Source organism: Heterostelium album (genome assembly GCF_000004825.1).
Source record: "Heterostelium album PN500 unplaced genomic scaffold PPL_contig13, whole genome shotgun sequence".
Classification (NCBI taxonomy): Eukaryota; Evosea; class Eumycetozoa; order Acytosteliales; family Acytosteliaceae; genus Heterostelium; species Heterostelium album.
In genome coordinates, this window is record NW_008805090.1 from 300 (window position 1) to 22961 (window position 22662).

The 22662-nt window shown below is 33.8% G+C and overlaps 9 protein-coding genes across 9 annotated transcripts; 7 read left to right on the plus strand and 2 right to left on the minus strand.

Annotated features, from left to right (window-relative positions):
* Positions 1 to 471: 471 nt before the first annotated feature.
* On the plus strand, positions 472 to 1758 carry PPL_05805 (uncharacterized protein; the record flags this gene model as incomplete). Its single annotated transcript, XM_020576678.1, has 4 exons — positions 472 to 535; positions 604 to 962; positions 1042 to 1657; positions 1751 to 1758. The coding sequence occupies 4 exons, from the start codon at positions 472 to 474 to the stop codon at positions 1756 to 1758; spliced, it is 1047 nt and encodes a 348-aa protein (XP_020433090.1).
* A 525-nt stretch (positions 1759 to 2283) lies between these two features.
* PPL_05806 (patatin family protein) lies at positions 2284 to 6175 on the plus strand (the record flags this gene model as incomplete). Its single annotated transcript, XM_020576679.1, has 3 exons — positions 2284 to 4970; positions 5058 to 5198; positions 5281 to 6175. 3 exons carry the CDS (start codon positions 2284 to 2286, stop codon positions 6173 to 6175), a joined length of 3723 nt encoding a protein of 1240 aa, XP_020433091.1.
* Positions 6176 to 7042: 867 nt separating this feature from the next.
* cspB (culmination specific protein 45D) lies at positions 7043 to 7372 on the plus strand (the record flags this gene model as incomplete). Its single annotated transcript, XM_020576680.1, has 2 exons — positions 7043 to 7124; positions 7245 to 7372. The coding sequence occupies 2 exons, from the start codon at positions 7043 to 7045 to the stop codon at positions 7370 to 7372; spliced, it is 210 nt and encodes a 69-aa protein (XP_020433092.1).
* A 292-nt stretch (positions 7373 to 7664) lies between these two features.
* Positions 7665 to 9147, plus strand: PPL_05808 (uncharacterized protein; the record flags this gene model as incomplete). The annotated part of the gene is made up of 2 exons (XM_020576681.1): positions 7665 to 8809; positions 8901 to 9147. The coding sequence occupies 2 exons, from the start codon at positions 7665 to 7667 to the stop codon at positions 9145 to 9147; spliced, it is 1392 nt and encodes a 463-aa protein (XP_020433093.1).
* Positions 9148 to 9468: 321 nt separating this feature from the next.
* Positions 9469 to 14343, plus strand: ints3 (integrator complex subunit 3; the record flags this gene model as incomplete). The annotated part of the gene is made up of 6 exons (XM_020576682.1): positions 9469 to 9639; positions 9732 to 10159; positions 10233 to 10421; positions 11139 to 12671; positions 12743 to 13643; positions 14137 to 14343. The coding sequence occupies 6 exons, from the start codon at positions 9469 to 9471 to the stop codon at positions 14341 to 14343; spliced, it is 3429 nt and encodes a 1142-aa protein (XP_020433094.1).
* Positions 14344 to 14905: 562 nt separating this feature from the next.
* Positions 14906 to 16833, plus strand: PPL_05810 (uncharacterized protein; the record flags this gene model as incomplete). The annotated part of the gene is made up of 6 exons (XM_020576683.1): positions 14906 to 15094; positions 15172 to 15276; positions 15383 to 15479; positions 15960 to 16048; positions 16146 to 16330; positions 16569 to 16833. The coding sequence occupies 6 exons, from the start codon at positions 14906 to 14908 to the stop codon at positions 16831 to 16833; spliced, it is 930 nt and encodes a 309-aa protein (XP_020433095.1).
* A 357-nt stretch (positions 16834 to 17190) lies between these two features.
* Positions 17191 to 18375, plus strand: pex7 (WD40 repeat domain-containing protein; the record flags this gene model as incomplete). The annotated part of the gene is made up of 3 exons (XM_020576684.1): positions 17191 to 17844; positions 17947 to 18056; positions 18138 to 18375. 3 exons carry the CDS (start codon positions 17191 to 17193, stop codon positions 18373 to 18375), a joined length of 1002 nt encoding a protein of 333 aa, XP_020433096.1.
* Positions 18376 to 18480: 105 nt separating this feature from the next.
* On the minus strand, positions 18481 to 19329 carry PPL_05812 (uncharacterized protein; the record flags this gene model as incomplete). Its single annotated transcript, XM_020576685.1, has 3 exons — positions 18481 to 18500; positions 18736 to 19173; positions 19323 to 19329. 3 exons carry the CDS (start codon positions 19327 to 19329, stop codon positions 18481 to 18483), a joined length of 465 nt encoding a protein of 154 aa, XP_020433097.1.
* A 319-nt stretch (positions 19330 to 19648) lies between these two features.
* On the minus strand, positions 19649 to 22362 carry PPL_05813 (uncharacterized protein; the record flags this gene model as incomplete). Its single annotated transcript, XM_020576686.1, has 2 exons — positions 19649 to 21900; positions 22257 to 22362. 2 exons carry the CDS (start codon positions 22360 to 22362, stop codon positions 19649 to 19651), a joined length of 2358 nt encoding a protein of 785 aa, XP_020433098.1.
* Positions 22363 to 22662: the final 300 nt, after the last annotated feature.

Below are 22662 nucleotides of genomic sequence, written 5' to 3' on the forward strand. Positions count from 1 at the left end.
GTTACAATTTTTTTTTTTGTAACTTTGCAACCTTGCAACCTTGCAAGTTTTTTATTTGATTGTAAATCAATTAATTAATAATATTTTATTTATTTTGTAAAGATTGCATTTGATTTTTTTTTTATCAACAAAATTATTAATCAGATTGTAAATCTCATCGGTGATCACCAAATTTTTTTTTGGAAAAGTAAATGATCAAAAAATTGCAAATATGCGATTTTTTTTGGGAGACACAAGATAATTGAATTGGTCAGGTCTTTTAGACCACCGCAAGTGCCTCATTCATTTTAGATTATCAACAATAGATTTTTAAAATTCGAATTCATTTTCTTTTTTCTCTAAATAAACAAATAATTTCACATTACACTTTATTTATTTGTGTAGTAATTATTTATATAAATTTGTATTATATTATTTTGTAAAAGTACATTTTTTTTTTATATCTCTGTAATACTACAAAAAGATCAAACGATGGGATCATCTGTATCAAAACCAACTATTTCATTCGATGGTGGAAGATTATTGACAATTATAAGTAAGTTTTCAAGAAAAACTTAATTATTCAATTTTTCAAGTTATTCATAAATATTTTTTTTATTTTAGTTATTGATTGTGATAATTCTTCTTATTACGAGGGAAGTGAAATCACTAAAGGAACAGGTCATCATCTGCATGTCAGCATTTCATATGGCCCAGATAATAAAAGTATTGAAGCACCATTCGTAAAGAGAGCTGTCTTTAGAAAAGGTGTATTACAATTCCCACTTTCAGATGCTACCAATACATTCACACTCTCATTGGATTCCAATAATCTTAATTTCGGATCCACTTCGGTTGCCATGAATAATCCAGATCAACTCGTTGATATCGATGTACAAGGAGTATCAGAATCACTAGTAGGAATCACCACCAAAGTTAGATTGATGTATTCGACCACATTGAATAATTTACCAATTCAACAAGTATGTTTGTTTAACAACAAATAGTTAGATTATAAAAGTTAAAATTTAATGATTTACTTATTAATTATTTATTTTCCAGGTAAAAGATAAACATAAAACATTGCTATTTGAAGAGACATTGAATCAATTGGATAGCGGAGATGTTATACTTTACGATGGATACACCAAGATGTCGCAGTTGATCAAAATGAAAACATATGCACCCTATTCACATTGTGGAGTTGTCATAAAGACACTGCCACCGAGAAAGAAAGGCGAACCACTGCCAACACAACAGGAGTTGTATGTGATGGAATCTGTTGGTCCTGGCGAGGGCAAAGATCCATTCCGTAACAAACAAACTCTGAGCGGTGTCAACCTGTTCCCTCTCAAGAAGCGAGTTCTCAACTACGATGGTGGCGTGTGGTGTCTGAAACAACAGCAACCACTCAACCCGATTCAACTCGAGTGTTTCACACGTGGCATCTGGGAGTTCCACGGAAGAAGATCGCCATTCGACATCATCCAGGGTGGTGTTCTCCTTATTGAGAAAATGAATCTCTGGAATATCGAATCGAATCGTGCCGTCTTTTGTTCAGAGTTGGTAACGTATGCACTCTCGTACGCAGCGCTACTCACCGAAAAAGAAGATCATCCAGCAAACACAACACCTGGTGAAGTCAGTGATTTCGAATGTTTAGGAAGAAAACATCCAAGTATTTTGAAATACGATTTAAATTAACATTAATAACATTAATTTTTCTCTATTTTGTAAATAAACAAATATATATACAATTATATTTTATTAGTTCGTTAATAATATGAAAAATCTAAAAAATCAAGAAAGACATTAAGTTTTTTTTTCGTTATTATTTTGAAAATAAAGTCAGTTTTTTTGTATTATCCTAATAATAGATATTATTGAACAATATAGAATAATAAAAGTTCGAAAAAAGAAATGTTAATCACATAAGCAGTTCCCATTTTTGATAAATTTTTTGATAAATCAATCAAAATAATCCAAAAAAGGAAATGAATTCGGTGATTTATGATTAAGGTTTTGGTTTTTATAAAAACAGAGTGTTTTCATTTGTTTAACCACGACAACAACCACACAAAACTTAATTAAAATTCTTTTTTAATTAATAATAATATTATTTTTAATTATTGGATAATGAATGATTCATTGAACGAACAACAACAATATTAAATATAAAAAAAAAACAATATTAAAAATAAAAGTAAAAGAAAGATAGATAATTAATTAATCATCATTATTTATTTTAATCTTATTATAAGATTCTTATTATTTATTTATATATATATATAATTATATTTTATAATGATATTTGATTTCGATTCAAAAGGTAGATTATTTCTAAATCTATGGATTGTTAAACCGTTTCATTTACAACCATGGATGGCAATGACTATCGGTGTGTTTGCAATATTGGGTGCATTCAGATTGTATGTCTATATTTCGACACGCTCCATCAAGAAGCGTTATGCACCGGCTCATCGAAGAAAAGATAGTATAGCAGAGCCACTCCTACTTCTCAAGCAGATGATCAATACCAAGCCAAAGAAATTCGGTGATATATTCCCAGAGGAGTTGAGAGAGCTGGCGAAACGACGTGTTGCCGTACTGAAAGAAGCCAACCCATTTGGAATGCAGACAATATATAATAACAACTATCAAGGTGCAGGAACAGGAGCAGGTGGTGGAAGTCCAGGAAGTGGTCATGGAAGAAGTAATATGAAGAGATCCAGTTCTTTGAACTTTAGACAAAGTCCAACACTCGGAAGATTCTCACCGAAAACAGCATTCAATCCAATGCAGTTCAGAACACCACAGAGCTTAAAGTCGGGTTCGACCATATTCGAGAAGGAACCATCGCCTTTGGCATTGTCACCTACACCAACATTCAATGATAACAGCGTCAACATCAACAACACAAACATTAACAACACAAGTAGCAGTATTGGATCCTCGTTACTGACATCACCAACTACAACAATGGATAGCAGTGGAAAGTCATTTGTCAACAGTCCTGCTGCTGCCGGTTTTAATAGCAATACAACAGCTAGTTATCTCAAGAGAAGCAATAATAGCATCCAAAAGGATGAGATTAACTTTATTAATGAACAAGAGAAGTTGATTGGTGGTTCTCCAAAGATTGGAACGGTTCTACAACAACAACAACAACAGGCTGATCAACCAACTATTGAAGAGGAAGAAGAAGATAGACAATCGGATTCATCTAATACTAGTTCCAGTTCAAATAATTTCCAAGATACTCCACCAATGTTCAGAATGGGATCGTCAAGTGGCAAGAGAATCGTTCCATCGACAAACTATGGACTGGTGGGTCTGGCGCTTTCCGGTGGTGGAATTCGTTCGGCAACTTTCAATCTCGGTCTGCTCCAAGCGCTTTCAAAGCATCGATTGTTTCGCAAGGTAGACTATCTGTCTACTGTCAGTGGTGGTGGATTCATTGGTAGTTGTTTGATATCGTTGCTCTCCGAGGGTACACACACCTCCGATTGGAATAACTTCCCGTTTCACTACAGTCGTGGTATGAAAGAGGGAATACCACTCAAGCATCTGCGTAACAGTGCCAACTACTTGGCCAATGGATTGTTTGAATTCCTTCTCTTCCCGGTGTTGATTCTCCGTGGAATCGTCTTGAATCTCATTTCCATATTCCCATTCGTTTGGGGACTTCTGCTGTTCGAGCGTTACGTACCAATCAAGTTTGGAGTGAACTACTATCTCACTCTGAGAATCGCGTGGAATCTACTGATACACATTCTCATATTCCCATTGATCTCCCGACCGAAAGTGACCATTCCTGCAATCATACTGTTCCTCTCGATCTACAGTACCGATCTCTCTGCATTCTTCTCAAAGGCGAACAACTTTGAGATTGCTGCATCGTTGTGTCTTCATCTCTACTTGAATCATCCGTGGCTACTCAGAAAGGAAGATAGTAAAGTATGGTACGATCGTTCATTCGGCTGGTTGTTCATCGTTTTGATATCGCTTGGATTCGTCGAATCACTTCCACTCATCGAGAATGTTTACATCCAATACTTTGGCGGTGAAACATCGTTCCGTGTCTATCCACTCTTTTGTCTGTTTGCTTTGATTCTTGCCGACTCGTTGGCATTCACTCTCCTCACCAACCCAAAGCTGTCGCCAGTGAAACGATTGACATTCCATATCTTTGTATCGATTGTCGGTCCACTTCTCTTGATACTCACCTATCTTGAACTGAGTGTCTGGTTGGATTCGTCGTCGTCGCTCTTTGGTATTGGCAATGGAATTTGTTTCTTTGTTTCACTGCTCTCTTTCTTCACGATGGATATCAATGAAACATCGATGCACAAATACTATCGTGATAGACTGTCCAAGGCGTATATGTTCTCCATCAAGAATGGAAGATTCCGTCCGTACGGTGGTGAAAAGATTAGTCGACTCAATCGCCGTTCCGTCGCACCCTATCTTCTCATCAACACAACACTCAACTACACAACCAACAACGATCCAAACGGAATTCCTGACTCTAGAGGTTCCGATTTCTTCATGTTCAGTCAGCACTTTGTTGGGTCAGAGACTTGTGGTTATCGTTCGACCGAGCAGATGGAGAAGTTGGATCGCCGACTTGACCTTGCAACTGCCGTTTCCATCTCTGGTGCCGCCGTAGGTACAAAGATGGGAACTGCTACCATACCAACACTGGTTCTCTCACTCGGTATTCTTAATATTCGTCTTGGCTATTGGCTACCGAATCCTCTTGGTATCTTCCTCAGTCATCCTTACCTCGGTCGTCTATTCTATGGTGGTTTCGCATGTTATCATCTTGTCAAAGAGTTTGGATGGACTGCAATGACCTCGAAGGACTGGTGTATCAATCTCAGTGATGGTGGACACATCGAAAATCTCGGTGCCTACGAACTCATCAAGAGAAGATGTAAATACGTTATCATCTCTGATGCTGAAGCTGACCCCGATATGACATTCCCAAGGTAAACAACTCAATATCATATAACAACAATTTTCAAATTCCATCTTTAACTAACATTTTTTCATTTATTTATAAAAACAATCTATAGTTTAGCACAACTTATGAGATTAGTTAGAATTGACTTTGGAATCAATATTCAAATCAATTTAGATGATATTCGTAGAGGTGGAAATGGATACAGTCAAAAGCATTGGACAGTTGGTAAAATCATCTATCAAAAGAAAAAGAGGTAAGAGTTGAATTTGATTAATTATCATGTCTAAATGGCAACTAATAATAATAATAATAATTTTAATCCATCATAACTATAGTTATTCTAATCCACAAGATAGTGATACTGAGAATCCACCAAGTGGAGAAGTTGGTTATCTGCTCTATATAAAGTCATCGTTGACAGGTGATGAAGATGAGGTTATCAAAGAGTATCAATCTCAACATCCTTCGTTCCCTCATGAATCGACCACCGACCAGTTCTTTACCGAGTCACAGTTTGAAGCCTATCGTAGTCTTGGATATCACATCGGTGGTAGTTCATTGTTTGGTCCAAAGCACAACCGATTGTTTGATGGCGAGGATGTAGATTCATTCTTTGAGCGTATCTACCAGTCGTGCACAGGTGAACTTCCTAAAGGTTGGCAAGAGAAGCGTGACGATAGCGGTAGTCAATACTTTGTTCAACAGGACATGAAGAAGAAGACATGGTTCGATCCTCGTCTCAGAAAGACATCTGCATCCGGTACTCAAGTTCCACCAGGTGTATCGCAATCTGCCAGTGCTATACCAATTACAACAACCGTAATTCCAACAACAACTTCAATTTCCATTTCTAAAAATCATAATAATAATAACAACAACAATAATATGAATAATATTAATAATGTGAATCTCGATTCAGTTAGTGGTTTTCGTGTTGCCAACAATAATATCAACAATAACAACAATATAATTCATAATAATAATAATAATAATAATATAAATAATGTTAGTCGTACACCAACAACTACAACGATAACAACCACTATCACCAACAACAATGATCATTTGATACCTGCACCCACAACTCTAACTTCAACACTACCACCAACACACTCGAATGGTAATGAAAACGACGATGACAGTGATACTGATGGTAATACCAATGAAGGAGTTATAAGTGGTGGTAAAAATGGTGATATACTCGGAGGTGTATCATTACCACCACAATAACAAAACAAAATGGAAAATAAAAAAGATATATTATCGAATCTACTAAAACAACTAACAAATTTTAATTTAAACCATTATTATCATTATTGATTTTTAAAAAAAAAATTAAATAAAAATGTAAATCTGAAACCAAAGAAGAAAAAAGGTGTTTTTTTCAAGAAAATAAAAATGAAATTAAATAAATCTGTTTGTGTTACAGGGTGTGTTTGTTTTTAATGAATTATTATTGTAATATAATTGTTAAAGTTTTAAACTAAAAAAAAACAAAAATCTTGGGTGTTTTGAAAAAACAAAAAAACAAATTAAAAATTTAATAAAGGATTATGGAATTTCTACCAGGTATTTTGAGAAAAAAGGGGGAGATCGACAATTGACAAAAACAAACCACCTTACACCACACAATTACAAACAATTTAAAATAAAAATGGTGTGTGTTTTAATTGAGGTGGATTTTTATTGAAAAATTAACACATTTGAGAATTGGAATTATCTGTCAACAACTATCAAAATCCTCTATTTAAACAGGCAATTGCCAGATTCCAAAAACATCATTCATTTTAGATTCATTTCATTCACCAAACATTAATTTCTGTTTATTATCTCTATATATAAATAATAACAACTTCACATATATTTTCAAAAACACATATATAACAACTGACACTGAAAACATATTAACACCAGTTCAGTTCACAACAACAACAACATCATTAATCAATTGTTCTTTTACTATTGTATATAAATTAAATTTCATATTCCTTTGTATATATAAAACAATCTATAACTTCAGTAATACTAAATTATTATAACAAATTCTTTTAAATCTTTAACTTATAAACACATAATATATATAATAAATAAAACAAAATGGTTTTAAGTGAGAAAGTAGATAAAAACGCAAGATTAGATCGTCACTCTGGAACTGGTTTGAGAGGATTGCCAAAGAAAGGTATGTTTGTTTATGTTTAACATTTAATTTCTTATTTTTGAATAAATATTAATAAATATCTTTTTTTTTTCTTTTTTCTTCATTTTCTTTTTTTATCATTTTCTTTTTCTATTTTTACAGAGGGATATGGTAAATATGGTTGGGGAAAGGAAGGAGAGATCTACGACGAAGACTTTAAGGATGAAGAAGAACTCAACCGTGAAGCTCAACCAAAGGTTGTTGTAGAGAAGGCCAATAGTCCTAAATAAATAATGTATATAATTGTCAACTCAACCAAAACAAACTATAAATTTCAATAAATTTTGAAACTTTACGTTATATAATAACTATGATTATTAAAAAAAAAAAACAAGAATTGATATTAAATTAGTCACACTCTATTATTATTTTTAATTTATTTAAAAATTTTTTTTTTTTTTTTTTTTCGTCTTTCGTTTTTTAAATTATCCATACCACTCAAAGCTGAGTAATCATAGTTGTTATAAATCATTATTTAATATTTAATATTTTTATAGTAGATTAGTTTAGTTTAGAATAAAGATGAGTAATTCAGATGACTATGAGGATTTCGATGAGTTGGAGTCAGAGAATGAAGATAACTCTACTTTGATGGCTGTCGATAAGTCGGGTGCTGACGTTACCACTACGAAAACTTCCAATGCTGCCAGCGCTGGAGATTCAGAGGTCACCGAAGACACTTGGGAGAGTTATGACGAGGATGATGGACTTCGTGATGAATACGATGCTGATAGCGACAACGAAGATATTATCTCAATCGAAATGAAAGACTACACCGATGAGATGAATGAATTCCAAGAGGAATACATCAAGTTAATGGCTGAAGAGAAGTCATCTGGTAACAAAAACAAAAACATTCAACAACAAGAAGAAGAGGAAGAAGAAGAAAAAGAAGTTGAAAAGAAGACTGTTGAAGTAAAGTCCGCAACAAAGAAAGTAGCACCAAAAACAACAAAAACAACACCAGCAACTCAAACCAAAGTAAATAATAATAATAAAGAAAAGAAGAATAATAATAGTGATAAGAAAAACAATGAAAAGAAGAAGGAATCAACTACCACCACTACTACTACTAAAGCCACCACCACTAAGCAACAACCAAAGAAACAAACAAAGGTTGAAAGTAACAGTGATGACAAAGTTGAGGAAGAAAGTGCAAAGTCAGAGAGTTTCTTTATTGAATCTAAAGGACAAAAGAGAAAGGTAGAGGAAGAGGTTGAGGAAGAGCAATCAGATTCAGAATCAGAACCAGAAGAAGTAACTGAAAAGAAACAAAAGAATAATAATAATAAGAATAAGAATGATAATAAGAAGAATAATAGTAATAATAAAAAGAATAACAATAATAAGAATGATAAGAAAAAGAATGAAAAGATTAAAAGTTTACAAGATGAAAGAAAAGCAAAGAAACACAAAAAGAATGAAGAGAGAAAACAGTTGGCTGAGGATGACAAGAAGCAAGTGATGAACAAGATCATTCATGCCTCTAGAAAGAAGTTGGTCAGAGAGGACACCGAAGATCAGATCAACCAAAAGAAACAAAAGATGGAATCTCTCTTTATTGGTTCATTGAGTGGTGGTAGTGGTAGCGGCTCCGATGACAAATCATCTGCACCACAAAAGAAATTTGTTAAAGGAAATCGTATGGGTAGTAGAGCAAGAAAATTGTTTGTATCAATACTGTTTATTAATTTAATCAAAAACAACCTATTAATTAATTAATTCATTCACTTTATATATATATACATACACATACAGACTTGCACAAAAGATATTTGGAGAACAAGCAAATACAAATTCAAATACACAACAAGAAAAGCCAAGTTCAAATAAACAACAACAACAACAACAACCAAAACCAAAACAACAGCCACAACAATCACCAGTTAAAATCGATAAGAATCTTCATCCATCATGGAAAGCAAAGCTTCAACAGAAAGCACAAACAAATGTATCAATTAATCATTCAACTAAATCAGATGATATAGTATCTTTTGATGATTAAATAATTATTAGAACAACAACAATAAAATCTTAGAAAGATTTTGGTCACAAATAAAACATTAATGACAACCATAAATTTTAAAACAATTAATTTTTTGAACAAAATTTTTTTATTTTTTTTTTTAATTATTTAAATTTAATGATCTTGTATACTTTATAATTATAGATATATATTAATATTGATCTAAGAATTTGAACAAACAGATTTAGATATTGATTGTTTTTTTGTTACTTTTTATATATTTATTTAACAACAACAACAAGATCTAGTAATTCATTTAGTTTACAAATCAATGATTAGTTATCATCATTTATAAATGAAATGAATCAACAACAACCACCACAACAACAACAACAACAACAACCTTTACCTACACAACAACAACAACAACAACAACCACAACAACCTCAGCAACAACCACCTCCACAACAACAGAATATAAAAAGATTATGTATAAAGAAAGAAATAGATGAAGTTGATTCTTTAGAAAATGTAGGTTGACCTTTGGAAAAATGATAATCTAATCATTAAAATGTATTGTAAAAGGTATGAGTATTAACTAGTTGTTATGATAATTTAAATAGAGTTGGAGAGAACAATATGAAAAGATAGAACAATTGATGAGTAATGCCTCAGATAATGATATTTTGTTGGCATTGGTGGAGCGTGTTGGCGAGGGTCCAGAGAGACATGCAGATGTAACTGTTGCACTTCTCTATGGAATATTGGTGCACGCACACAATCATTACTTTAAACAGCTGACACTCATCACCAAAGACGGTCTCATATTTTTTTGTACACAACTGAAAAAGCTGATCAACGACAGGTTCCAAAAACTGGCTGACTTGCCTCGTCAACAAACCCTATGGTTACTATCGGAGCTGATAGCTGCCAATCATCACGACAGTGAACCGATCGCTGCACTCCTGATGCGTCATATCTATGGTGGAAACATCACTCCCAAGAACATCACACTAGCACAATCATTACTAACAACTATCTCTGCCAATAAGTATGTAGTAGTAAAACATAACATAACAAAGCAAAACAATCATACTTATTTACTTACTTTTTTTTTTGTTTAGAAATTGGTTATATAGTAAACCAATGTTTATTCCTACTGCTTTATATACATATTTGAGATTGTTACAGGATCATCTGAAACCGCAGTTCAAGGAGTTGAGAGATCAGGAGGTTTCATTCTGTTTGGATTTGGTGAAGAATAAATTTGCAGAGTCGATTACGATTGGACGTGATTTTGTTAGGATGCTCATGTATTTGGCACCAAAGATTCCAGAGTTTGATCAGTTGTGGCGCGATCTCAATACTAAGCCTGGTCCGTACCACTCGGCAACCTTCAACGACATTTCCAGTATCATGAGGATACCGTCGCCAAAGCATCATCTACAGTTCCGGCTGTCGCCAGAGATGGAAACACAGGTGTTGTTCATCCTGAAGGAAGTCAAGTTTGGCAACCAGAAGCGATATCAACAGTGGTTCGTAACGCGACACCTCCCCAATATAGAGAGCGAATCGTTGATACCCGACTTGATTAGATACATCTGCTGTTGCTACCATCCTCCCAACCATGTGCTGTGCAGTGACATCGTGCCGCGATGGGCTATCATCGGTTGGCTACTCAAGCACTGCAAGGAGCAGTGGCGATCGCAAGCGAAACTAGCGTTGTTCTACGACTGGCTCTACTACGATCCCAAGCACGACTCGATCATGAACATCGAGCCTGCAATGCTCCTGATGGCTTGTTCCATAAAGAAATACTCTGACATGACAGTCGATCTCGTCGAATACATCATACACTATCTACTGGAATCGCACGACCTCCAACGAAAAGATCAAATTAGAAATGGTATAAACACTGCATTCACACAGACCTTGGAGAAAGGTGTTGTTCCGTATGTATTAAATAACGTTTTCAATATCAATATCATTACTTCACTAGTTAGCTAACTGTATTATGTATATATATATAGTTCACTTGCACCTATGTTCTCACTAGATTGTTTAGGTCCACAGTTGTTTGAGAAAGTAAAGGTTTATTATATGCATTTCATATCGAATTCACCTTTGCAACAGTCACAGAGTAATATACCAATACAACAACCGATTCATAAGTTATCGCATTCACAACAGGGTAATATTCAAATGAAGAATGCTGCAGGTCCACAATCTCCACAGTTCTTATCTCAACAACAACAACAACAACAGCCACCACAACCTCATAAATCACCTCTGACAACTTCATCATCAAACTTACCGCATCAACAACAACAGCAACAGCAAGTACCACAGCCACAACCAACTTCAGTTGTACAGCAACCACAACAGCAGTCACAGCCTTCAACACCATGGTCACAACAGCAACAACAAGTAACACCTCCACCACCACAGCAACCACAACAAACAGTTACATCTCCACCTCCACCACCACCTCCACAGCAACCACAACCACAACCAAAGGAGGATCCAATGAAAATAGATACACCTGAGAAAGAAAAGGATATTAAAGAGAGGGAGAAAGATAAGATGGTAGAAGATCAACCACCACCACCATCAAAGGAAGTGGCAACCACTCCATCCACTAGTAAAATGGCAACACCAGTTTTAAAATCAAGCTCTTCTGCTACTACACCGATGGAGAGTAATACACCTGTTCTCTCATCACAACAGCAACCAGCAGCAGCACCACAATCAACAACCGAAACAACAACAACAACACCACCCAACAACAGTCTAAAACGAGATAGAGATCAAAGAGAAAGAGATGAAGCAGAGTCTGCACAACAACAACAACAACAACAGCAACAACAATCAACTCCACAGTTACAAGCTGTAAAAGAAGAAACACAACCACAATCGAATCCAACGACGACGACGACAACAACGACAGCAACAGCTACAACTACAGCAACACCAGCACCAACTCAACAACATACCCCACAGTTACAAGCTCAACAACAATCAACAGTACAATCACTTCCACAACAACAGTCACCGCCACAGCAACAGCCACAGCCTACTTCAACACCGACACCATCCTCTCAAACACCTACATTAGCAGCAGCAGCAGCAACATCAACACCAACACCAAGCACACCGACTGTTCAACCTCAAAATCAAGTAATTCCACCAGTTTCACAACAACAACAACCAACGATAAAGAAAGAAAGTAGTGCACCACAGTTACAACAAGCTTCACCACATCTAGCTGCACCAACTCATTCACCACATCTCTCCAATACACCGAAATCATTGACAAATTCGCAAACACAATTGCCATCTCCTCCACCTGTATTCCACTTGCAACCAGAACCAATAACAAGCAATAACAATGATATTAATAATAACAATAATGCTAAACAAGAGACAACACCTTCAACAACAAATAACAATGAAGATCATGTAATGACTGATGTAAATACAAACAATTCAAATAATAACCATACGAATAATAATAATATAAATAATAATCATCATCAAGAGAATAATGAACATATTATAATAGAGTAAGTATATTTTAAAAAACAATAGTTATTTAATATTAACTTTTTTGTTTTTTAATATTTTTTTTTTTTAGTGAGGAATGTAAAGTAGAAGTACCAGATATATTATTGACATTTGGTAATAGTAAAGCAGATTTCCAACCATTCAATATTCAATCAACTTTAAAGTCAATTCTTGTCAACTATCAAACACATATATCGAAATCAAAAGACAATAAGGAAGCGAATGACGATCTAACAGCTACACTTGCAAGCTATCTACAGAGTACATTGAAACCACAGTTTGAAATAGTATCGCCACTCTCTCTTTTCACATCGTTCCAAATCATTCATATCCTATTCAAAGCTGCATTCCCATCGCCTACCACCTCCAACGATGTCATCTTGAATCTGCTAAAGGAACTCTACAAGTTGGAGCAATCGATTAGTTTGCAACTGGTGATCTGGTCGATTATATTGGCGCCGGGTGGTCTTACCAATAGCACCAACAGCAGTAGCTACTATGTATATCCCGACATCGATAGCACTCTCAACAACATCATCGCTGGCGGTCCAAACACCAGCACCAGCAATTTGGCCGATCACCTCAAAGAAAAAGATAAAGACAAGGACAAAGAAAAAGAGAATACACCCGACAGCAACAGTAACAGTAACAGCAACAACATCGGTAGTAGTATTAACCAACAAGGTAGCAACAGCAACAATAGTATTGCATTCGAAGATGAAGAACGACTAAAGATTGATAAACTCTTGGAATCGATATCCGATACCAATGCACCAAACAAACCGATACTTACACCCTACCAAAAGTTTATCAGTTGTGTTAACAATATTAGCTATGCCAATTTCAATAATCTCAGTAGCGGCAATCTATCGGCGTCGACCTCGACCTCCTCCAATAATCTTGCGAATCTCAGTGTGAACAACGTTGTAGTTCACGAGCATATCATAGCGGATTGCAAGCGTATGCAATATGTAAATATATTCTTTTATATTGTACCGATGTTCTATCGATATCTCTCGAGTTTTACCACTGGGAGCACAGACCTCCTCATGCTCATCATCGAGAACTTGGATCCGAAGCAACAGTACCGTCTGTGTAACAAATTGTCGATGGGTGAATTCCGAATGTTTGGCAACTCACCGATGTCGCTCGTCAGCCATGCCTTCCAGTTGGAGTCGTTCGAGCAGTCGTACGTGTGGCAGCTGTTGGTCGCCGAAGACAACTACCACCACAATCTGATCGTGAAGATCTTCCCGTCGATTCTCGCCAAGATCGATCCGTTCGTGCACAGCGAAGCGCTGCTCTACCTCACCAGCGGTCTCAAGGACACCGAGGTCAACAACAAGACACTCTCTGACCTGTTGACGATGTCGCAATCGTTCCACCCGTTCGCTCTCACCGTCTTTGCCTACTGGCAGCAGAAACAAACGAAACTATTCACATCGACTATCTACGACTTGATAGTGGCAAACATCAACGACCGTCGTTACATTGAGCGAATTCTCTACTTTTACAATCTCTACTTTAAGAAGTTCTTCAGTGCGACCTCAGTGGTTGCGTCGTCGTCTTCGTCATCGTCGTCGTCGTCCGACGATGTCCCGACAAACAAGAGCAGCAACAGCATCAGCAACAAGGAGATTCAACTGGATGCATTACACAACAACGATTTAAATGATCGTATTGTCAGAATATTCAAAACCAACAACAGCTACCAACATAAATTCACCAACCTCTATCAATATTTATTCGCCAATAATCCCCAGTCACTGTCTTCCTCCACCGCTTCAACACCAACCATATCACCTCAATCCTCTTCCAACAATTTAAATTCTCTGAAAAGAATTAAAAAAATAATAAAAATAAACAAAATACTATATATAATAAAAAAAACAATGAATAAACTATCAAATAATTATATTTATTACAAATATGATTAACCTTTAAATTCTCAACAACAAAATATTATTATATTTTGTTAATAATTAATTATCTTTATAGTTTGTAGAGAATATACTTTTATATTTATGAATATTAATTGTTATATATATATAGTTGAATTAATATATTTTATCAATTGAATATAATGTATTAATAAGTATTGTTATTTGTTTGCCCGAAAAAGTAATAAGGAAAATGAAATTAATTTAAAATCTAAAAATCTAAAAAAAAAAAAATTGTTGTTTGATTAACAATGTATAGATATAAATATAGTTAATAGATAGATAATAATAGAATGAATAATAATATAGTTTATAATAATAGTAGTAGTAATAATAATAATAATAGTAAAAAGTATAGTTTTCAATTTAATTTATATATTTTAATTTTAATATGTTGTTTTTTATCAAACTGTGTGGTTGTTGATAGTAGACATTGGAAGAGAGAAGTTACTCTAAGTGAATTCGATGTACAGCCTTTTACTGTAGGTTAGAATATTTGTATATTCTATAACATATATATAAATATATTAATAATGAATGATATTGATATGATGTTTAGCATTTTCTATTCTTGGAGGGTGGAACCCTATCTGTAGCAATAAGATCATTACCACAAGATAGAGTACTTTATTTTACTGTTTGTACAGAGCATGAATGGGCAAATGTAAGTGTTTGTTAATAACAATTAATATTAATAATATTACTAGTTGTATAATATATTATAGTTAATTAATTAAACAACTTATTTTTATTACTACTCATAAACTTAGTTATTTGGATATAAAATGAAGAAACCACCTTGTATGGTTTTTAAAAATGAAACGTATGAAGAGGGTGAAGAAGACGATGGTGATATTTATAGTAGATGTATGGTGGTTTCTAATTTCACTGATGAACTGTCGGTGTTTAGAACGATCGATAGATACGGACGATACTACTTTAACTTGGCAAACTGTCAGGACAACATGCCACCCGTCAATGTGACGTACACAGTGAGCCTGCTGAATCCAAACAACAACCAATTGAGTGCAGAGATGATACCTGCACCTCTTATGTATAATATAATGGCGGTGGTGTGGCTGACCGTTGGCTTTGGATGGCTGGGCGTATGCTACCGCTTCCGACACCACTTTGGAAGGATACACGTGTTACTCACGCTGTTTGTGCTCTTGAAATTCCTGATGTGTCTGTACGATTCCTATATATTCGAGCAGGCAGCATTCAGCAAGCTCGGTGTCATGCCAGAGTTCTTCTATCATCTCTTCAAGATTGTGTTCAACATCTACTTCCAGCTGATACTACTGCTGCTGGCGACTGGCTGGGGTATCACTCAGACTCACTTGAAAGGTGACAAATACAACATATTCGCATTACTCTCTGGACTTGGCGTAACACTTGTACTCTATGAACTATATACCGATGATAGTATATCATTTGTATGTCATCCTTTGTTTTCAATTGAATGATTATCAAAGTAGTTTATTTACTTACTTACATACTTACTAAATTATCCTATCTTTATGTTAATAACAGTTATTTATAGAAATATTTGTATTGTCATTCAAAGTGTTCTTGTTATTCTATGTTTTTGTTGCGATCAATATTAATTCCAAACAATTGGAATATAGAATTCTAAGATATAATCCATCTGAAGAATCGCAGACAACTCTCTCACAAGCAGAGGTTATCATAATGATAAAGAAATATAAAATATTTGTGTATGTATAGATTGATAGATCATAGATAGTTTTAATTAAACTTTTTTGTGGATAAGAAACTAATATTATAATAATATAGGATGTTAAAGTTAATATTATTGTTCTGGGTTGGATTGATAACATTGAAGTTCTTTACTTCACTGTTGTTTTATAGTGGTGTACTGAATACATGGGTGGAGTTGATCAGCTCCGAATTCTTGGATTCAACTTTATTCATTTGTATATCATATAACTATAGACCTAGATTAGAAGATGTCTTTAAAATGATACCTGAAAGACCATGGAATAGTGGTAGTGGAACAGGTTCAAATGCTCAAGCAAATACCAACAACAACAATAATAATAATAATGACAATCAAGATGAACAATCACAACAACAACAACAACAACAAGAGGAAGAGGAAGAAGAAGATCTAGATAATATAGATGAAAGATCAAGTCTAAACAATAGAAGGAATAATAATGATGAATACGGTATCGAAATGCAAACTTTAAATTATTAAAATTAACTTGTTAATAAAAAGATAAAACAAACTTTATTTACAACTGTTTTGATACTCTTCTATTTAATCAAAAAAGGATTGTTCATTTATCTAATCTGATCAGTTAAAATATGATTTATTAAAGTCAGATCATTCATTAATCTCGCAATTGCTGATCATTATTGGCTGGGAAAAACAAACCAATTGGTGTGATTTGACAAAAAAAAACAACAAAAAACAAAATTTCACATTTTTAATAATTTTTTTTTTAAAATAGAAGTGTTTATTTTAATTAAATATAATTCTTTATATTTGACAAAACAAACAATATTCATTATTTTTGAATAATAATTAATAATAGAAATAGAATAGAGAGAAATGAAAAGATTTAAAACAAACTTTAATGGGTATTCAGTAGAGTTTAGTCCTTTTGAAGAACAGAGGTTAGCATGTGCAACATCACAGCATTTCGGTATCATAGGTAATGGTAGACAGTATGTGTTGGATGTGCTGGAGCGTGATATCGTTCCCTATCGTGTATATGATACCAGAGATGGTCTGTACGACTGTACGTGGTCCGAGGAGAACGAGAATCACTTGGCCAGTGCAAGTGGCGACGGTTCTATCAAAATCTGGGATACGATGGCACCCTCTGGTGAACGTCCACTACGGTCGTTCCAGGAGCACACCAAAGAGGTGTACAGCATCGATTGGAACTTGGTCTCAAAGGAGATGTTTGTCAGCGGTAGTTGGGACTTGTCGATCAAGACTTGGTCGCCGCGCGCCGACATGTCGATACGTACATTCAAAGAGCATCGCTACTGTATCTATAGCACCGTGTGGTCACCTAGAAACCCGTATCACTTTGCATCGGTCAGTGGTGATACCTCACTAAAGATCTGGGATCATCGTGACAACCGATCACTCAACACAATCAAAGCACACGACAACGAAGTATTGACTTGCGATTGGAATAAATATAATGAAAAGGAAATCATAACTGGTTCTGTAGATAAAACTATACGTATTTGGGTAAATTTAAAATCATCGATTTGTTGTGGAATCATCATCGTCATCATGATTGTTGAATCACACTACTAACACACTCAAACACTCCTTATAAAAAAAACACAGGATATAAGATTACCAGATAGACCAACAAGTATATTAAGAGGACATAGTTATGCAGTTAGAAGATTAAAGTGTTCACCACATTCAGATGCAATGTTAGCATCTTCATCATAGTATGTAAAAACAAATTGATTGATTGATTGATTGATAGAATGAATAATTAATTATTTATTCTTTCTTTAAAAAACTTTTAGTGATATGTCAGTTATTATTTGGGATAGATCAAGAGAAGATCCAATGTTATTAAAGATGGATCATCATACAGAGTTTGTCGTTGGTTTAGATTGGAATATGTTTATCGATGGTCAAATGGCATCATGTTCATGGGACGAACAGATTTGTGTTTGGAATCTTGGTAGAGTACCACCACAACAACAACAACAATTCCATCACCCATTACCACCACATCATCAAATGCCACCAAGACCATAAAAAATATAAATTTATCAATATATAATAATGGATAATAATCAAATAATAATAAGGATTATTATTTATTATCCTTTTTTTCAAACTAAAAAAAAAACAAAAAACAATTTAAATTAGATTTTGACGAACTAATAATAATAATAATAATAATAATAATAATAATAATAATAATAATAATAATAATTGTATGAACAAAACAAACAAACAATATCATTGTAAAATTAAAAATACATAATACTTTTTTAATTTATTATATATAGGTTTGGAATCGAATGAATGATTGACTAGTAGATTGTTTGATTTCATACAAATAGTTAGTTGTACTATTTTTTTTTGTATGATTAAATTAAATTATTGATTCACCAGTGTTAATACTCTCTTTGATATTAATATAACTGTTTATAGTATTATGATTGCCACTTGTTTCACTTATGTTGATACAAAATGATTTACTGAAACTATGGTCGTTCTTGTTGGTCAATGAGTAACAAGTCTGACAATAGCAACAATCTTTGATTATTTTGATTTGATACCATTGCTTTTGAAATTTCACTGAAATAAAGCTTTCACCCTGTGGAACTGTCGAGCTAATATCGATTGGCTTCATTATTGGATTCTCTTTATTCTTTTCATCGTATGGATAGATTCTAATATCATAGACAGAACCAATATGAATAAAATAATACTTTGCAATGTTTGAATGAATATCTTTATAAGTACAAGCCGAACCCAAAACATTAACACAATGTGATACAACTTGTCCTAATCCATTATATATAATTATAGTATAAACCATAATTTCTAAAAGTGATAATTAATTATCTATATTAACTATTAAAAGTAAAAAAAAATATTTATTTATTATTTTAATAATTTAAAGAAAAGAATATTTATTTATAACCCTTTCATTCATACTCAATTTATTAATAATAATTTTATTATAAATCTACCAATCATATTTTTCAATCTAAAATAATCATTGATTGAATACTGCTCACTATTAATAGCTGTGAGTGTGATCATGATAGATTTATATTTATTTAATTACTAAAGTATACAATTAAACACATATCATAACATAAAAAAACATTACACTTGAAAAATCCACAACTTTATTTGGTATTGCTTTTACACATAATAATACCACATTTGGTAATAATTTTTGAATCATTTTTAAAAACATTAATATGATTAATTTTTTCTTGGTGTTATGAAGTGGTGTCTTTTAAAAAAAAAACAATAAAAAAAAAAAACTAATATTTACATAAAAATTAATCTACTCTATGAGATCAGAGACCGTTTCATTTGCTATTATAAACATTTTATCCTTCTTTACAATAGAGCGCAATGTCGATAATCCAACAATGTCTACCAAATATTGAACAATGTGAACTTTGTTGTTGCTGGAACATAATGCACCTGATAACACATTTAATGGATCCTTTTTACATATATCATTGAAGAATAGGTATAATATGGTAGTGTGGCCACAAGCACCGAGATTCGTAGAGACAATTCGCTGATAGGGACCAGGAATCATCGACTGTCGATCTCTCATGAGATATTTAAACATCTTACAGTTACCATTCTTTGCAATCTCATGCATCACTGCATATTTTATATTTTCGTTGTTACATTCTTCCAAGTCTTCCAGTATACCAAAGTTACCAGACTCTATTGCACCGACTGTCATCATATAGACTCTCAGATCTTTGGTTACAATGGTTTGCAACTCTGGTATCAAATTGTACATCTCGATATCGCCATGCGAAGTGATCCGTTTCAACATTGATATACAAAGATCTTTGATTGCATTGCCATCCTTGAGATTATATCCTCTTCCATGAGTCGTTAGAAACTCCAATAGTTTTCGGTCACCTTTCTCCACTGCCTTCATGTAGGCTTGGTAGCGCGCAAAAGTAAGATCCTCCGCTGGATAATGACTCTCCAGGAATTTGATAATCGAGAGATTTCCAGAGACACAAGCAAGGTTGTAGGTTGCATTGGTTATCGCTATAGGCTGATTATACTCATGTAGTAAAGTCACAATTGAATAGAAACCTTTGTGTACTGCCAACTCCAATGCAATGGGTAGTGACGGTTCCACTATTTCACGGTGTTTGTCCATTAGATATTTGACCATATCAAATGATCCACCACCAGCAGCAAATACCAATTGTTTTGAATTTATTGAACAATGATGATCATGTACTAGGTAATCGAACACTGCTATCTGACCGTTTGAAGCTGCTTCATCGACCGCTCTGCTTGTTAAATACTCTTGAATATTCGTGATATTTCTTTCTTTCATCAATCCATCAATATACTTTAGAATATCGAGATGACCGTTTCTAGCAACCATCTCAATGACAGATCCATTGACAATTTCATTGAAATTGGTTTGTGGTAGAGTCAACAAATGCTTAAAAATATCGATATGTCCATGATAGGCCGCATTTATCATACTCTGATTGCAATAAGGATATCCTTTTGAGAGAAGTAGCAAAACCAACTCCAATTTACCATTTATACAAGCATTGTCGATATAAGAAGTGTTTTGACTGATCAATTTCTGTAGATTATCGACCATATATCTTACAATTTCCAAATTACCGTTCCAACATGCAATCTCAAGTACACCACTCAAATTCGTTTTATTCATATCGTATTGTTCCACCAACAGTTTGAATATCTCCAGATTACCTTTGGTCGCCGCTGTATCCAACAGATTCGACTGACAAGCATCCATTATCTTTGTTTCTTTTTCAAGGTAGCGAAGAAACTCTAATTGTTCGGCTGAGATTGCATTGCTAATGATCAACCAATGGAAATAATCAAATCTCCATTTTTTAATTCTTAGATAGGATTTGTACTTCTTCATAATACCTTTCTTTCTTCCGTAGAGTGTTTTAAACCATTGGATGCTACCACTGGTTGCAAGAAAAGCCAATGCATCCATTGAGAATCCTTCTGTGCGATTCTCCAAGAGGTATTCGACCACTTGCATGTGGTTACCTTTACAGGCATTATCTATCGCATTGACCGAACAACCATATCCAGCATCACTGAGGAATTTCACAACCTCCAAATGCCCATTCTCCGCTGCCAGATCTAACGCACAGTTGTATCTACACGCCCTTAAAGGCTGGTCAGCTTCATGCAATAGCTTAACAACATCAATGAATCCACCGGATGCTGACTTCTCCAGTGCACGATTAGTGAACGGCATCGATCTCCTCAGTAGCCATTGTACGAGCTCTAAACGACCTGATTCAGCTGCCGAATCAACAGCCCAATATTCATCGCTCCATATCGTTAGGTATCGTTGATAACAGTGATCTATCAGCGATAGTTCAACATTGGTATCGGAACACATTAGTTTTATAGCCTGAAGAGTCGGCTTTGAAAGTGTATCCATTCCGAAATTAAATTTATCTCTTAGCAAACCATAATATTTATTCTTTACAATCCAATCGACTCTATCGATTTCCGAGTAACCATAGACTCTACAGTCAACTACTAGTGAATCTATATATTTTATAGAGTCAACAACTTTATTCCATATAAATTTATTTTTTAATATTTGATACATAATTAAGTTCAAGAAAATGAATCATGAATTAATAAGTGATCATATCAACCTATTGAAAATTTGAACTGATTAAATTAAAAAAAATCAGAAATAAATTAAAAGATATTAAAAATCGGTGAACAAATTTTTTTGAATAAGATTTGGCTCAAAACTATTCAAAGAATTATGTAAATCTATGAATTATGTATTAAAACTTTTTATCAATAAAAGACGTCGTATATTTTAGATCTAGATAAAAATTCATTTCTTTTATGATACAGACACAGCTTTTACTAAGAAAATCAGATTTTACTAAAGTAGAACAGCGTTGCTTTAATCAAAAAACTAAAACCTAGCGGATTTGACTGAACATGAAAGATATTTGTAAAGTAGTTCAATCCATTGATGAAACCAAACATTTAGATTCTTATCTGTTCGTGCAAATATAATATGACTTAAAAAGAAAATATCAATTTTAAAAAGTCTAAACCTATTCTTATATAAAAAGTCTAAAAATGAATTAAAAACAATATATTTAGCTGGTAAAAGGTTGTTGTTTTCTTTTAATTTGAGGAATGACTTGGTTACATGAATAAATTAAAAAATTAATAAAAAAAAATGAAATGAAATGACACAAAAAAGATATTTAATTTAATTTATTTTTTAACCCTAACTTTATATTATAAACAAAAACAGTATTTATCTAAGTCATTGGATAA